The 14,578-nt window shown below is 44.4% G+C and overlaps 2 protein-coding genes across 4 annotated transcripts in view; both read left to right on the forward strand.

Moving 5' to 3' along the window:
* Nucleotides 1–6,698, forward strand: part of ambra1b (autophagy and beclin 1 regulator 1b) — a 33,995-nt gene extending 27,297 nt beyond the window's left edge. For all 3 annotated transcript variants that reach the window (XM_088079552.1, XM_088079554.1, XM_088079553.1), the window contains 3 exons: nt 89–276; nt 1,098–1,319; nt 2,389–6,698. In XM_088079552.1, coding sequence (XP_087935678.1) covers nt 89–276; nt 1,098–1,319; nt 2,389–2,927 — 949 coding nt within the window. In that variant the 3' untranslated portion in view covers nt 2,928–6,698. The remainder of the gene's footprint in view (nt 1–88; nt 277–1,097; nt 1,320–2,388) is intronic.
* Nucleotides 6,699–6,843: 145 nt separating this feature from the next.
* On the forward strand, nt 6,844–12,074 carry LOC121938489 (muscarinic acetylcholine receptor M4-like). The gene is made up of 2 exons (XM_088079556.1): nt 6,844–8,903; nt 9,643–12,074. The coding sequence occupies exons 1-2, from the start codon at nt 8,777–8,779 to the stop codon at nt 10,950–10,952; spliced, it is 1,437 nt and encodes a 478-aa protein (XP_087935682.1). The 5' UTR covers nt 6,844–8,776; the 3' UTR covers nt 10,953–12,074.
* The last annotated feature ends 2,504 nt before the right edge of the window (nt 12,075–14,578 follow it).

A 14,578-nucleotide genomic window follows, 5' to 3' on the forward strand; every position in this document is an offset into this window, starting at 1 on the left:
CTATATAACATGCAGTATACTAAGAATAATTGTCTTTTTATTTGTGCCACATTGGCTCATTAATGATCCTCCTGTTTGGTTTCTGTAGTCCAAACCGCTCCGGCTGGAGACTGGACAGAGACATGGGATTGATGAATGCTATCGGTCTGCAGCCCCGACACCCCGCCCCCTCTGTGACATCACAAGGAACCCAGACGCCAATCATTCAGCTGCAGAACGCCGAGACGCAAACGGAGAGGGACCTATCAGAGCCCAGCGTCTCACAGCCTGCTCCCGGTACTGAACCTCCATCAGACCTCCTCTATAAAAACACAGTACCGCCAGAATTTTTACTATAAAATACCTCCATTATAACATTAATACTTTAATAACTCCATTATTAGAACTATAAAATACCTCCATTATAACATTAATACTTCAACAACTCTATTATTTTTACTACAAAAGACCTCCATTATAACATTAATACCTCAATACCGCCATGATTTGTACTACAAAAGACCTCAATTATAACAGATCTCAGACACAGGGACACTCAGCCTGCTTTGGGGACACTTTTTTAACATGACAGGAGGTCAGGGGCCAGTCACAGCAGCCCCAAACATGTTTCTAGGATTTTAGGATATTTTAGGGCTTTAAGGACATTTTAGGTTTTAGGACGTTCTGAGGATTTTTGAAAATTTCTAAGATTTTAGGACACTTCTAGGGTCTTGCCATATATTAGGGATTTTTTTAGGACATTTGTAGCATTTAAGGATGTTTTTAGGATTTAAGGACATTTTTAGGATTTAAGGACTTTTCGTGGATTTTAGGACTTTTCGTGGATTTTAGGACTTTGTGAAGGTTTTAAGAAATTTGTAGGATTTTAGGACAATTTGAGTATTTTAGGACATTCTAGGATTTTTTGTTACCGTGTGGAAGTTTATGGAAGACTCTTCAGGACTCTTACTCTGAGGAGAAGATGCATGGATGAGGTGCAGTATTAACTGCTCAGTTTGGACTAAGACGTCCGTCACTGGTTTCATACTGACACGTGTTGTCCTAGAGTGAGACTGGAGTTTGTCTTAAAGGCTCGTTGACGTTCCTTCTCTCCTCAGGTGTTCCTGCTGAGACTCCGTCCACAAGTGGAGCAGCTGCGGGACAACCGGAGGCATCTCAGACCAGCAGAGCTGTGGACGGCAGCCAGAGGGAAGCTGCAGCTGACACCAACACACCCACAGCTCCTGCTGGTCCTGCTGGTCCTGCTGGTCCTGCTGGTCCTGCTGGTCCTGCTGGTCCTGCTGGTCCTGCTAATCCTGCTGATCCTGCTGGTCCTGCTGGTACTGCTCCACACTGACACTGTAACACCACCGCAGCATGCCATTAAACCAGCTTCTCGTCTCAAAATGCTCTCAGAGCTGGAAGCTGAAACAAGTTCTGTTTGACTGTGGAGTGTTTTTAGAAGCTGTGTCTTGAGCAACGATCCTCAATTTACAGCCAGCGGGACAAATGTGGCCCCTGATAGGCCCCCTGGTGGCCCCCAACCATTTTCTAATTGACAATAAAAATAAAGTGATGGACTCTGTGAATAGTTTTTGTCCTTTTAGTCTCCATAAGGTGTCAGAGACATAAAACTACATCAAAATAGAGCTTGTTGATCAAAAAAAGAGCCAGAGGAGGATCCCCCACACCCCCGACAGAGGACACAGCTGAGACACTCATGTCCTCAAATCCTGGAGAAATTCCAAAATCCTAGAAATGCCTTTGAGTCCGAGAAATGTCCTGAAATCCGAGAAATGTCTTATAATCCTAGAAATATACTAAATTTCTTGAGATGTCCTAAAATCTGAGAAACTTCCCAAAATCCCTGAAACGTCACAGGATTTTAGGACATTTCTCTCATTTGAGGACATTTCTGTGATTTTAGGACATCCGTGTCTCAGCTGTGTCCTCTCTCGGGGGTGTGGGGGATCCTCCTCTGTTTTATGTCTCTGACACCTTATGGAGACTAAAAGGACAAAAACATTTCACAGAGTCCATCACTTTATTTTTCAGTTAGAAAATTTTTGGGGGGCCACCAGGGGCCCTATTAGGGGCCAGATTCGGCCCGCAGGTCCTAAGCTGAGTGTCACTGCGATGGACACAGTGTGTGTGAGCTGAGGGTCGTTCTTCCTGTCGATCCGTGTGTTTGCGGTCCGCTCGTCCTGTTTCCTCCTCGTTGAACTTGCTCTTTTGAAATCTTCTTGACTGATATCACAAAAACTTTGGAGCAGCTAAGACTTTTTTTTTTTTTACTGTATGTTTCATTTCACAAATTTCAATTATGAAAAAATCAGTCACATTTGAGGCGGCGGCGGTGAAAGAAGCAGCCGGCGCCTGCTGATGTGACGTCTGTTGTCGTTGGTGCAGGAGAGTCTCCGGAGTTCGGCTCGGGCGAAGACGCTCTGGCTCGAATCCGCCGGCTGATCGCGGAGGGCGGGATGACAGCCGTGGTCCAGCGGGAGCAGAGCACCACCATGGCGTCCATGGGCGGTTTTGGGAACAACATCATCGTCAGCCATCGCATCCACCGGGGCTCCCAGACCGGCACGGGGGCCTCCAGGCCTGCAGTGGACCCCACTGGGGCCCCCTCCACATCAGGGCCCCTCCTCATCGCCCAGCCGCAGACCTACGCCTCGCCCCAGGCTTCCAGCCCGTCTGAACAGCTGGCCCCCATGTGGGGCCCACAGGTGCTGTCGGGCCCCTCGCCTTCGGGCCTCTCTCTGGCCGTGGACATGGACGACGTGTTTGACGGGGGACGAACGGACGACGACTCCCTGCCTGGTCCCTCCTCTTCCTCACTGCTGTTGTCTTCCCCCTCTTCCTCCTCCTCCTCCTCCTCTCAGAGCCCCCTCCCCGGCGGCAGCGGCGGCCCCAACAGTTACCCCGGCGACCCGTACAGCAGGTAGTTCTCCTATTGGCTGGGACGAGCAGAGCGCTGGCTGACGGGACCAGCGGAGGGCGCTCCTCAAAGCCTTATCTCACTGGGTGCTGCTTTGACTCTGCACAGGGTCTCTCGCCTAAAAATGAAGGGACACAAGGACCCCCCCACCCCCACTCCCGAGCCGCGGGTGGCGTTGGCGTGCACTTCCTCTGCACTTACGAAACACGACTGAAGCTGAACCGCGACCATTCCTCGTCAGAAAGGGCTTTGACTTGAACGCAGGACGCCCGACTAAAGACAAGGGGCCCGTTTATCAAAGTGCCATGTCTCCGGGGGGGAGGGGGGACGGAGGGAGGGACACACACACACACACACACACATACACACACACACACACGCACACTGACGCCGCCGTGCTGCATTCGGTGCCATGTGACGTTGAACTTTGATGTGATTGAAGTGTTTAAAAAGTGAATTCAGCACTACTTTATTTTGTTTTTCTACTGCGTGTAATTATGATGTTTGAAAAGATGAGATGGAGGCTGCGCGTGCCCGAGGCTGGACTCACCACTCTGCATCACGACTCTGAGTCATGACTCTGCATCACGACTCTGAGTCACAGCTCTGAATCCTGACTCTGAGTCTCGATTTTGCATCATGACTCTGAGTCACGACTCCGAGTCCTAATTTTGCATCATTACTCTAAATCACGACTCCGAATAACATCTCTGCGTCACGACTCTGCGTCACGACTCTGCATCACAACTCTGAATCCTGACTCTGCATCACTGCTCTGTATCTCGACTCTGAATCCTGACTCTGCATCACTGCTCTGTATCTCGACTCTGAATCCTGACTCTGCATCACTGCTCTGAATCCCGATTCTGAATCCTGACTCGGAATCCTGTCTCTGAATCCTGCCTCTGTTCCATCACTGTACACCCTGAGTCTGTATCTTGACTCTGTGTCCTGACTCTCAATCCTGACTCTGAAACTTGAATCTTACTCATGATCCTGAGTCTGTATGCTGACTGTGTTTTTTTACTGCATCATGACTCAGTATCTTGAATCTGCATCCTCACTCTGAATCCTGACTCTGAATTATGACTGAATCCTGAATCTGTATCCTGACTCTTTAACTTCACCCTGAGTCCTGACTCTGAATCTTGACTCTGTTTCTTGAATCTGCATCCTGACTCTGTATCCTCACTCTGCACCCTGACTGAATCTTGAATCTGACTCTGCAGATGACGGTGGAAGATTTGTGTCTTTGCAGCAGCGGGTTGCTGTTGTCTGACTGTAGTGAATCAACGCTCGGCTTCAAAATGCTGCAGTTCAACAAACAAACCCTGACCGCTCCAAAACCCCCCCACAGTGTGTGTGTGTGTGTGTGTGTGTGTGTGTGTGTGTGTGTGTGTGTGTGTGTGTGTGTGTGTGTGTGTGTGTGTGTGTGTGTGTGTGTGCATGCTTCTTTGCTCTTTTCTGTCTTTTTGGGGATGTTTTCGGTGTCTTTTCCGCTGCAGGAGCGGTACCGTCCCGTCAGCTGAACACTTCAGAACCGCAGCAGTTCTGCTGGTTCTGAAGTGTTTGAAACAGCAGAACGTTTCAGACAGAAAGGCGACGGAGAGATAAACGGCGTCACTTTGTTCTGTTTAGTTTCAGGATGAGCGATGATGGAAAAAGTGTCGGCAGCGTAGATCTTCTTCAACACTCCCGTGTGTTTAACCGTCAGCAGTCGGGTTCTCCGCTCTGCTGCGTCGCTCAGCTCTCTCCGATGTTTCCTAAAAATATTTGCTCCGTTTCCTGTTCTCTCCTGTCGAACGCAGCGCAAAGTCAAGCTTTCTTGTTTGCGCTGATGTAAAATAACATTTAAATAATTCAGGGTTTGCCCGGTCATCAAGAAACCTTGAAGAGTCTTGTTTTACAGGCCTGGAAAAGTCGTGTAATTAGTAAAAATCATTGAACGTTTTGGAAACATGGAATTTTGTAAAGTAATGAAGTCAGCCGCTGACATGAAGTGGCTCTAATGTGCCACAAAAACTCGATTCAGCACCTGAAGTGCTGGAGTCAGGCAGATTCATTACAACAGGTGATTTACTGCTTGTTGCAAAAAAGAAGAAATGGTGGTCATTTTGGCTTTTTTTCCTTTCATTTATTTTTTCTTCAAAAATTTTTGGTGATTTTGTTTTTCTTTGAAAAAAAAATGTGATTTTAATTCTTTAGAAAAAAAGGCATTTTTTTAAAAGAAAAACATTTTGCCTTTTTTTCTTTCAGATGTTTAGTGTTTCCTTTTTTTAAATAAAATTTTGGTGATTTTGTTTCTTTTGTGTGTGCAATTTTTAATTTTTTAAAGAAGATAATTTGTGCTGTTCTTTTTTTCCTAAAAAATTGCAGAAATCTTATTTCCTTCCAGTTTTTCGGAATTTTTTTTTTTACAGAAGACAAGCCTTCTACAGAAATGTTCCGTGTTTTGTTTTTTTTTTGCTTTTTAAAGAAAATGTACCATTTTTTCTTTAAATCCTTTTTTTCAGCCAGAAACTGTAGAAATAGAAATTGCTGTTCAACAAATTGTGAATATTTACAGCCACTGTTATAATTCTTCTTTCATACCACGGCAGTCAGGTTGGATGAATGTTCCCCGCCTCCAGCGCCGTATCTGGGGTGCGTTCAGCACTGACAGAACCCAAATTTAAACAGAAACAAAGTTTATTCAGTTTAATTTAAAAGGGGAAAAGTTGTGCTGACATCACCAAAACTGCGGTAAAAACAAAAGAACTACATACAAGTAAATCTTTACTAGAATTTTGTTTATATACGTTGCTGATTCAGGCACTGATGGGGACGGCGTGCGTTTCACAGCATTTGTTTTTAGGAAACATGTCGATCCGCCTGGAAACCAAAGCAAAAGTTTTGAGGTCGAACGAACGCCTCGTGTCTTTATATGTCCGCACTTCCGGCTTGTTTAAGCTCCTGCAGTGGAAAAGGTTCATGATTGTGTGTCCTCACTAAACCCCGCCCCTGTCCTCACCTGCCACAATAGTACGACCTCGCCCACACCTATATGACCACACCCGCTTCGTTGTGACCCCGCCCACCGCTGTGTCCTGCAGAAAAAAACTTGAATTTTCAGATCAAGTGCTCCTTTTCTTTTGCAGCCTGTGAGAGACTGTCGAGAGAGACTGATGCTCTGTGCTGCTTTGTCTGCGTACTCTTATTTCACACACACACACACACACACACACACACACACACACACACACACACACACACACACACACACGGTCCTGATGAAGTTGTGTATGTGTGGGTTTCGGGGTGTTTCGGACCTGAGGAGGAGGAGGAAGAGCCCTGTCTGGAGCCGTGCAGAGACACTTAACTGTTTATTTTTTATTTAACCTTTATTTCCTGCAGGTCGCCCCCCCCCCCAGGTGAGATCAGGGATCTCGTTTCCGTGGCGACCTGGCGAGGACAGTGGCTGCATGTTCAGAGAAAAACAAACACAGCAGGTGACAAACTGATCTGAATGCTCCTCCTGGCTTTACTTGATTCATGAACACTTAAAAAACAAAAAAACCATGTGTTTGGGTGATCTCGTGTCTGTTTTGTTTGTGTGTGTTTGTCGGGGTTATCGGGGGGGAGGCGACCTCCGCCCCCCGTTTCCTGTGAATGATGAACTGACCCGGTCTAAACTAAGGTACAAGTGTCAGCACTTCCCGCTCGGTCAGACCGGAGTTTGTACAGCTCGATTCTTTGCTTTGACTTTTAGACGTGATGTAATTAAAGAGCTTTGAGAGTTTTTCTGTCCTCCATCGACTCGTTCAACGTTATTCAGCCAAGCTTCCTCACCTGTGAAAAACAAGTATACCCACATGTTGGCTGTAATTTTTTTTTTTAAGGCAATTTTTGCTGAAAATATTTTGACTTTTTTTTGTTTGTTTTTTTTGTTTGTTTTTGGTGGTTTTTTTTTTTTTTTCTTCAAACATTTTTGGTGAGTTTTTTTCTTTTGTGTTGTTTTATCTCCAAAAATTTGTTGCAATTTTTTTTTCTTTAAAAGTTTTGTTTGTTTTTTTTTAAAAATTTGTATTTTTTAAGAAGTCATAACTTTATGTTCTTTATTTATCAGAGACGGTGATGAGTTAGTGACGTGGAAAATGCCTGACGCTCCCTCCACCATTATTGAGCTGTTTGATTTAAACACGTTTATATTTGAAAGTTAAAAAGTTGAAGCTGAAATTCTGGAGTTGAAAAAGCCTCAGTGGTTTTTCACTCTTTTTTCGTGCTGCTGGTTCGTTTGTGCAAACACTTTATTTTAATTTTACAGTTTAATGACACATAGAATAATAAAGTGATTTGGTTTAAATAAACAATTAAAAAAAGAATTTTAAGATTAGATTTTTTTTTCTTCATGATATATTAAAAGGACCATCAGAAATGTGAAAATTCAACGCTAATATCTTTTTACAGTTTCTGGCTGGTATGGATAATGTAATTTAGTATTATATAATTTTATATATATGTTTATATATATATGAAAAAAATCTCTTATTATAATTATAATCTATAATGAGCTATAATTTCTGCTCATACAGTTTCTGGTTGTGATAAATGTTATTTTGGCATAATTTCTGGTTTTCTTTTAAAAATTTTCCAAAACAAATTAAAAAAAAAAAAAATGCCAAAAATGTTATTTCTCTAATTTGTCAAAGAAAAGGGAATTTAAATTTAAAAAATACAACTTTAGGACATTTCTTGAATTTAAGGACATTTTTTGAATTTAAGGACATTCTTTGGAGTATAGGACATTTCATTGGATTATAGGACATTTATAGGATTTTAGGAACTTTATAGTACTTGATTTGAGGACATTTCTCAGATTTGAGGATGTTTTGGGCCTGATAAAGTGTCCCGTCGTTGCTGCTGCCCTCTCTGTGTTTTACAGGCTGCGTTGAACTAAACAAGTTTCACGATGTTTAAAAATATCAGAACAGCGTCCCTGCGTCCGTGCGAGTCCCTCTGCACGTTTACTTTATTTTGTCTGTGATGGTTTGACCTTCGTCTGCTGAATGTTGCGTTTACGGCGTGTTTATAACAGTCAGAGCTGCACTGCACATGCTCAGTCGGGGCTGACGCTCGCAGTCCTAAATCATCAGGTCGAGTGTTGAGGTGTTTCTGACTCGGCCCGGACTGAAGTTTGTCCCCAGAGTTCAGCGAGAGGAAGACACAGAGCTGCACCGCAACACTCAAAGACAGGGACGCTCGATCGGCTCTGTTTGGGGGCCACAAATGATTCTAGTGCTGCGACTAACAGGGCTGGCCCTAGACTTTTGGGGGCCCTAAGCAGATTTGGTTTGGGGACCCTCCTCAGAGTTACATGTTGCCTCTTCTCATGGAAGGATTTTAGGAATTTTCTCCGATTTTTTTTCTCAGATTTGACTTTTTCGGACCATGGTATATAGCGTTTTAGGACATTTCTCAGATCTTAGGACATCAGTGTCTCAGCTGTGTCCTCTGTCGGGGGTGTGGGGGATCCTCCTCTGGCTCTTTTTTTGATCAACAAGCTCTATTTTGATGCTGTTTTAGACTAAAAGGACAAAAACCATTCACAGAGTCAATCACTTTATTTTTATTGTCAATTAGAAAATGTTTGGGGGCCACCAGGGGCCCTATCAGGGGCCAGATTTGGCCCGCGGGCCGTGGGTTGAGTATCCCTGCAGTAAAAGCTCCTGACTGTGTTTAGACTCGTTATTAATGTCGGGAGGAAGCTGCGCGCGGTCTGTCCTCAGATTAATGTGTCATTACGTCCCACATGAAGCAGTGTGAGGACGTGAGGACAGCAGCGGGTGGAGACATGCAGGCGGAGTGTCCACGCTGTTAATGAGGATGAATGAGGCATTCCTCCGTTACATATACACTGCTGCTGCTGTGGGGGACGGACGGGAGAGAGGACGGCAAGCTGAGGACGCACTGAGGACCAACATCTGCAGCACGTCCAACATCTCCGGTAAGTTGGACGGAACTCTGTCCACTCAGAAGGACGCTGTCGTCTTTTTTCCTGCTTCATACCGTCTGAATAGTAGGGTTTCTGTTTTCTTTAGTGTCTTTTTTTAACCCTTTGAAACCCGAGCAAATTATTTCAAAATCATAGGAAAAAGGAAATAGGCAAAATCTAAAATTACCAAAAAGAAAATTAAAAATAAAAACCTGGAAAAAGTGCTTAAAAATTATAATTCTGTAACATAACGTAAAATATTAAATTATGATTATGATTGTGTTATTTTTAATGTTTACTGGAAAAAAGTAGCAGAAAAGAGCACAAACACATCCATCAGCAGAAAAACAAAAAGTAGCAAAATAACCTGATAAACAAAGACTGAAAGTAAAGGACAGACAATAAACCAAATCCATCGAAATAAGGCACAATAAAAATACGCAATTCCTCTGCAGAGCTGCAGTTTCTACTGTTTTTAAATGCAAACACTGGAGCGCAGGGCCACATTTCTTTATCTGTCTGTCTATCATGTCTTTATTCCAAGTTATCAAAAAGAACTTTAATGATATAACAACATTTTCTCCGTACAGCAGATCTTGTTTTCGGCTGATACCGTAGTGTTCAGTGTTTTTTTTCTTCCATACTGCAGAAATATCATCGATCTTCTTTTTTTCGGCACTAACATTACCCACTGTGCAACTGTGTGTGTGTGTGTGTGCGTGTGTGTGCGTGTGTGTGTGTGTGTTTCCAGGGATAATGGGACAAGCTCCTGAACTCGACCATAACGCCTCCCTGTGGCTCCGCCCCTGCCTGAACGCCTCCTGTCAGCCTGCGGTTGGAGTGGCGTGTCCCTACAGCACGGCTCAGCTGGTCCTCATCGCCATGGTAACCGTCTCCCTCAGCGTCGTCACCGTCCTCGGCAACACGCTGGTGATCCTGTCCATCAAAGTGAACCGCCGCCTCCGGACCATCAACAACTACTTCCTGTTGAGCCTGGCGGCGGCGGACCTGATTATCGGCCTGCTGTCCATGAACCTGTACACGCTGTACCTGCTGCGGGGCCGCTGGCCCCTGGGGGCCGCCGTCTGCGACATTTGGCTGGTGGTGGACTACGTGGTTAGCGGCGCCTCCGTCATGAACCTGCTCATCATCAGTTTGGATCGTTACTTCTGCATGACGCAGCCGCTCAGCTACCCGGCGCGGCGGACGGGCGGGATGGCCGGTCTGATGATTGGCGCCGCCTGGCTGCTGTCCTTCGTCCTCTGGGCCCCTGCCATCCTCTGCTGGCAGACAGACGGGGGACGACGCGTCATTCCCGATGGGAAGTGTTACACTCATCTCCTCGCCAGCCCCGCCGTGACTTTGGGGACGACGCTTCCTTCTTTTTACCTGCCGGCACTCGTCATGGTCGGCCTTTACAGCCGCCTGTCCACCGCCAGCCGCAGCCGACTGAGCGCCATCCAGATTGAGCCGGGCGCGCTCAGGACATCCAGTCCGTCCATCAAAGACTTCCTGTTGAAGCGGCGCAGCTGGGTGGCGAGCGACCCGGGCTCTGACCTGTCTCTGAACCAATCAGAGTCCAGCACTCCGAAGCCCAGAGGGAGCCGCAAAGTTTCCAGAAGTCCCGGTGACACGTCAGAGCCTCAGCAGTGCCGCCCTCGCGCCGCCGGACGCCATGCCATGGACGAAGACTACAACAAGATCGACACCGACTCCTCGTCCACGGCCGACCTGCACGGGACGGCCTCTGCAATCTTCTCCTGTCCCAGCGTCAAGTCTCAGGAGAGATGGAGGCGCAGGGTGATGGCGAGGGAGAGGAGGGTCACCAAAACCATCCTGGCCATCCTGCTGGCCTTCATCTTCACCTGGACGCCGTACAACGTCATGGCGGTGGTCGCCGCCTTCTGTCACGTGTGCATCCCCGAGGTCCTGTGGACGACGGGCTACTGGCTCTGCTACGTCAACAGCGCCATCAACCCGGGCTGCTACGCGCTCTGCAACGTCACCTTCAGGAAGACCTTCTGCAGCCTGTTACGCTGCCGCGGCAGGAAGCTGCCGTGACACGTGGCGGCAAGCTTTCCTCTGCCGGTCTCCCGACACGATGAGTGACGGTTTTTATGTCGGACGCTGCGGGACGAGCTGTATCAGCAGAAAGGTTTAATTCTCAAAGTTTTCTCTGAAGGATGTCACACGAGTCTACTGGCGGTTTTACGTGTTCGGATTGTCACATGACGTCACTCCAACTGACGACTTAGGCCACGGACGCTCAACTGAGGGCCCGGGGCCAAATCTGGCCCCTGATAGAGTCCCTGAAGAGAGAGCAAAGCTCTCGTTCGACACAGCTTTGTTGGCTACGTGATCTTTCTTTTTCGTGGCATTTTCTCACAATCTTGTCGAGAACCCCGACCGCCGTTTCTTCTGCGCGAAAGTTTCGTCGTCTGCGCTCGGTGTTGGCCGGTATCGAGCAACGTCTCGCACAACAATTCTGTGGAGTCAAAATGACGTTTGAGATATCTTTAACTTTAATTCGCCTGTTCAGATCTAACTTGCAGATATCAGCAGTTGTTTTTTCGGACACGCTGACGTCGTCTGTTTCAGTGACGTCATTGCAGATATCTGTAATTCGGTTTTAAATATTTGAAACTAAAGTATGGATATTTCTGTTGTTTTGACAATATGACGTTGCAAATATGTCGAATGAAAATTGTGGTAAGTGAAAATGTAATGACGTCCAGTCAAAATGAAGTTGTTTATCTGTCATTTTAATTCCAGATAGTCAAACTCAGCCATTAAATGTTGAAACAGTTTGCTATAGGCTGAGTGTTTATCAGGCGATCAGCATGAGGAGATGTTTTTGTGCTTTAAACCATTGATTATCAGCCTGTTCACTGCACGTCGCACCGCGTCTTCAAAACTGTATGACGAGGAGGCGGACTCTGCGATCAACACTGATGATCAGCTTCATGTTTATGGCGTCGGTGGTGACAGGTGATAGAAATGCAGACTTGTTGTCATTTTTCCAGAAAAACAAAACATCAAACGGGTGTCAAACAGGTGTTTAGAGTCTCTGTACGTGATCGATGATCCTGCGTGGTTGATCAGTTGTACTGATTCAATCCAGCATATTGACACAGTTTGACATGATTGAAGCATCCTCCAAAAATAAATAAAAATATCAAAAAACGTCAACATTGTATGTCACAGAATTTAAAAAAACAACTATATTATATAGTGTGTGTGTATATACAGTAAACTATATTATTAATTTAAAAAGTCATAGAATATGTCAAAAAGAATCAACAGTATAGTATGTTGAATAAAAACGACAAAGATCATCGTATAGCATATTGAAAAAGTCAAAGATCATTTTTTGAGAAGTTGAAGTAAAACGAAGTAAAAGTCATAGTATATTATTTAAAAAAAGGTAATAATAAACTATGATAAAAAAAAGTTTTAGAAAAGGTCGATAACTAATGTTTAAAGATAACACAGTATAAGTTGTCAAATTGTTTTTTACCACAAAAAAGTTCTATAAAAGGAAAATGTCATTGTGTATTGCCCCCCCAAAATTATACATCAAATTATACCATGTTGGGGAAAAAATCATTGTATATTGTCATTCTGTGGTTTGACCAAAGATTATATATGTTGAAAATATTTGTTAAAAAAGTCATGGTATAGTATATCGAAAACCAACCTTCCAAAAAAGTGTCATGGTATAGCATGTCCAAAAATCTGGTCAAAAAATGTCCTGGTATAATGTGTTGAAAAAACTCGCCAAACATCATAGTATAGTATGTCAAAAATTTTTCGTCAAAAAACTTTATAGTAAAGTTTGTCAAAAAAACCAAACGTATTATATTGAAAAATTTTGTGGAAAAAATGAATTGATATAGTGTGTAAAACATTTTTATCAAAACATCATATAATAATGTGTTGAAAATTGTGGTAAAAAAAATGTCATATAATAGTATGTCAGAAAACATGAGAATAGTATGTTATACACATTCTGAAATACACATAGTATATTATGTCAAAAAAAGAACATCATGGTAGGGTCTGTCAAAAATGTTGGTCGATTAACATTATATTATAGTCTGTTGAAAATGTTTCTCGAAAAACTTTGTAATATAGTATGAAAAAACATAGTATAGCATTTCAAAGATTTTCATCAAAATATTCATACAAAAATATGTTGAAAACTTTCATTAAAATCTTTTTTAAAAAGTATTTTATGTCAAAAAATCTTTCACAAACATCATAATATAGAATGTTGAAAAATTGCATCCAAAAAATTGCAATGTTAAGTATGCTGAAAATATTCTTTAAAACTAATAATATATATATTGGGAATTCTTGTCTAACAAGGACTTGGTAAAGTATTTGAAAATTTCATCTAAAACGCCATACTATAGTATCTCGAAAATTTTTGTCTAAAAAAGTCTTAGTATTGTATGTTGAATAAATTCATTAAAAACTATAATAGTGTAAACCCCCCCCTCAAAAAAAAAACAAAATTGAACTTCATAGTGTAGTATGTCTCAAAAAGCATCACAGAATATAATGTGAAACCTCAAGTTAAAAACATCATAGTAGGTTGGGTCAAAAATGTAGCATGTCGAAAAATTGTCCAAAAACCTCGACCTTTTCGAGGCCGGGAAATGTAAATTAAGTAAGTAAAACTTTATTTGTCTATTTTTATTATCTCCGACATGGCTGCTGACAGCGCGGATCTCCGACAGCATGGATCTCCGACGTGGCTGCTGACAGCGCGGATCTCCGACAGCATGGATCTCCGACGTGGCTGCTGACAGCGCGGATCTCCGACAGCATGGATCTCCGACGTGGCTGCTGACAGCACGGATCTCCGACAGCATGGATCTCCGACGTGGCTGCTGACAGCGCGGATCTCCGACAGCATGGATCTCCGACGTGGCTGCTGACAGCACGGATCTCCGACAGCATGGATCTCCGACATGGCTGCTGACAGTGCGGATCTCCAACAGCATGGATCACTGCCACATGGCTGCTGACAGCGCGGATCTCCGACAGCATGGATCTCCGACATGGCTGCTGACAGTGCGGATCTCCAACAGCATGGATCACTGCCACAGGCCTCCACTGCCGTTTTCAGCGATCACAGACGCAGTATGCTTTGTCCATGCAAAGCTCACCTAATTCATCTCAGATTTGAAAAAGAGTTAACCCAGAAATGCAAGGATGAGTGGACAGACTGTGTGTTTGGGAGTTTCCATTCCTCTGGAAAACCCCATCTCCAGCTTTATTAGCATCAACGAAGGAGCGGAGCAGCACCGACTGGGAGGGTGAGTAGACTGTTTTCTTGTTCATCTCCTGTCTGTTGTTCATTACTGAAGATGATTGTGTTGTTTCTCTGTGTTGTGTGTTTCTCTTTGCTCGTGGTCAGTTGGATGGGTAGGTGTAGAGGCTAAGCTGATGTTGTGGTGGTTTTTAATGTGCATTTATGGTATTTTTGCCGCACAGTTGTGACACGGCGCTGCTGTGAGCTCGGTCTCCAACACAACACTGCTGGCAGCGCGGATCTCTGACGGCGTAGATCTCTGACCCTGCCTGGCAATACAGAATTTCATAACCAAGTGGCATTATTGAAGATCATACAGCCGATGGTCCGACAGCAGCGCAGTGAGACAGACAAAGAGAGCGCAGCT

The sequence above is a fragment of the Plectropomus leopardus genome, chromosome 7 (assembly GCF_026936395.1).
Source record: "Plectropomus leopardus strain MGB_pleo_1.0 chromosome 7, ASM2693639v1, whole genome shotgun sequence".
Taxonomy (NCBI): Eukaryota; Metazoa; Chordata; class Actinopteri; order Perciformes; family Serranidae; genus Plectropomus; species Plectropomus leopardus.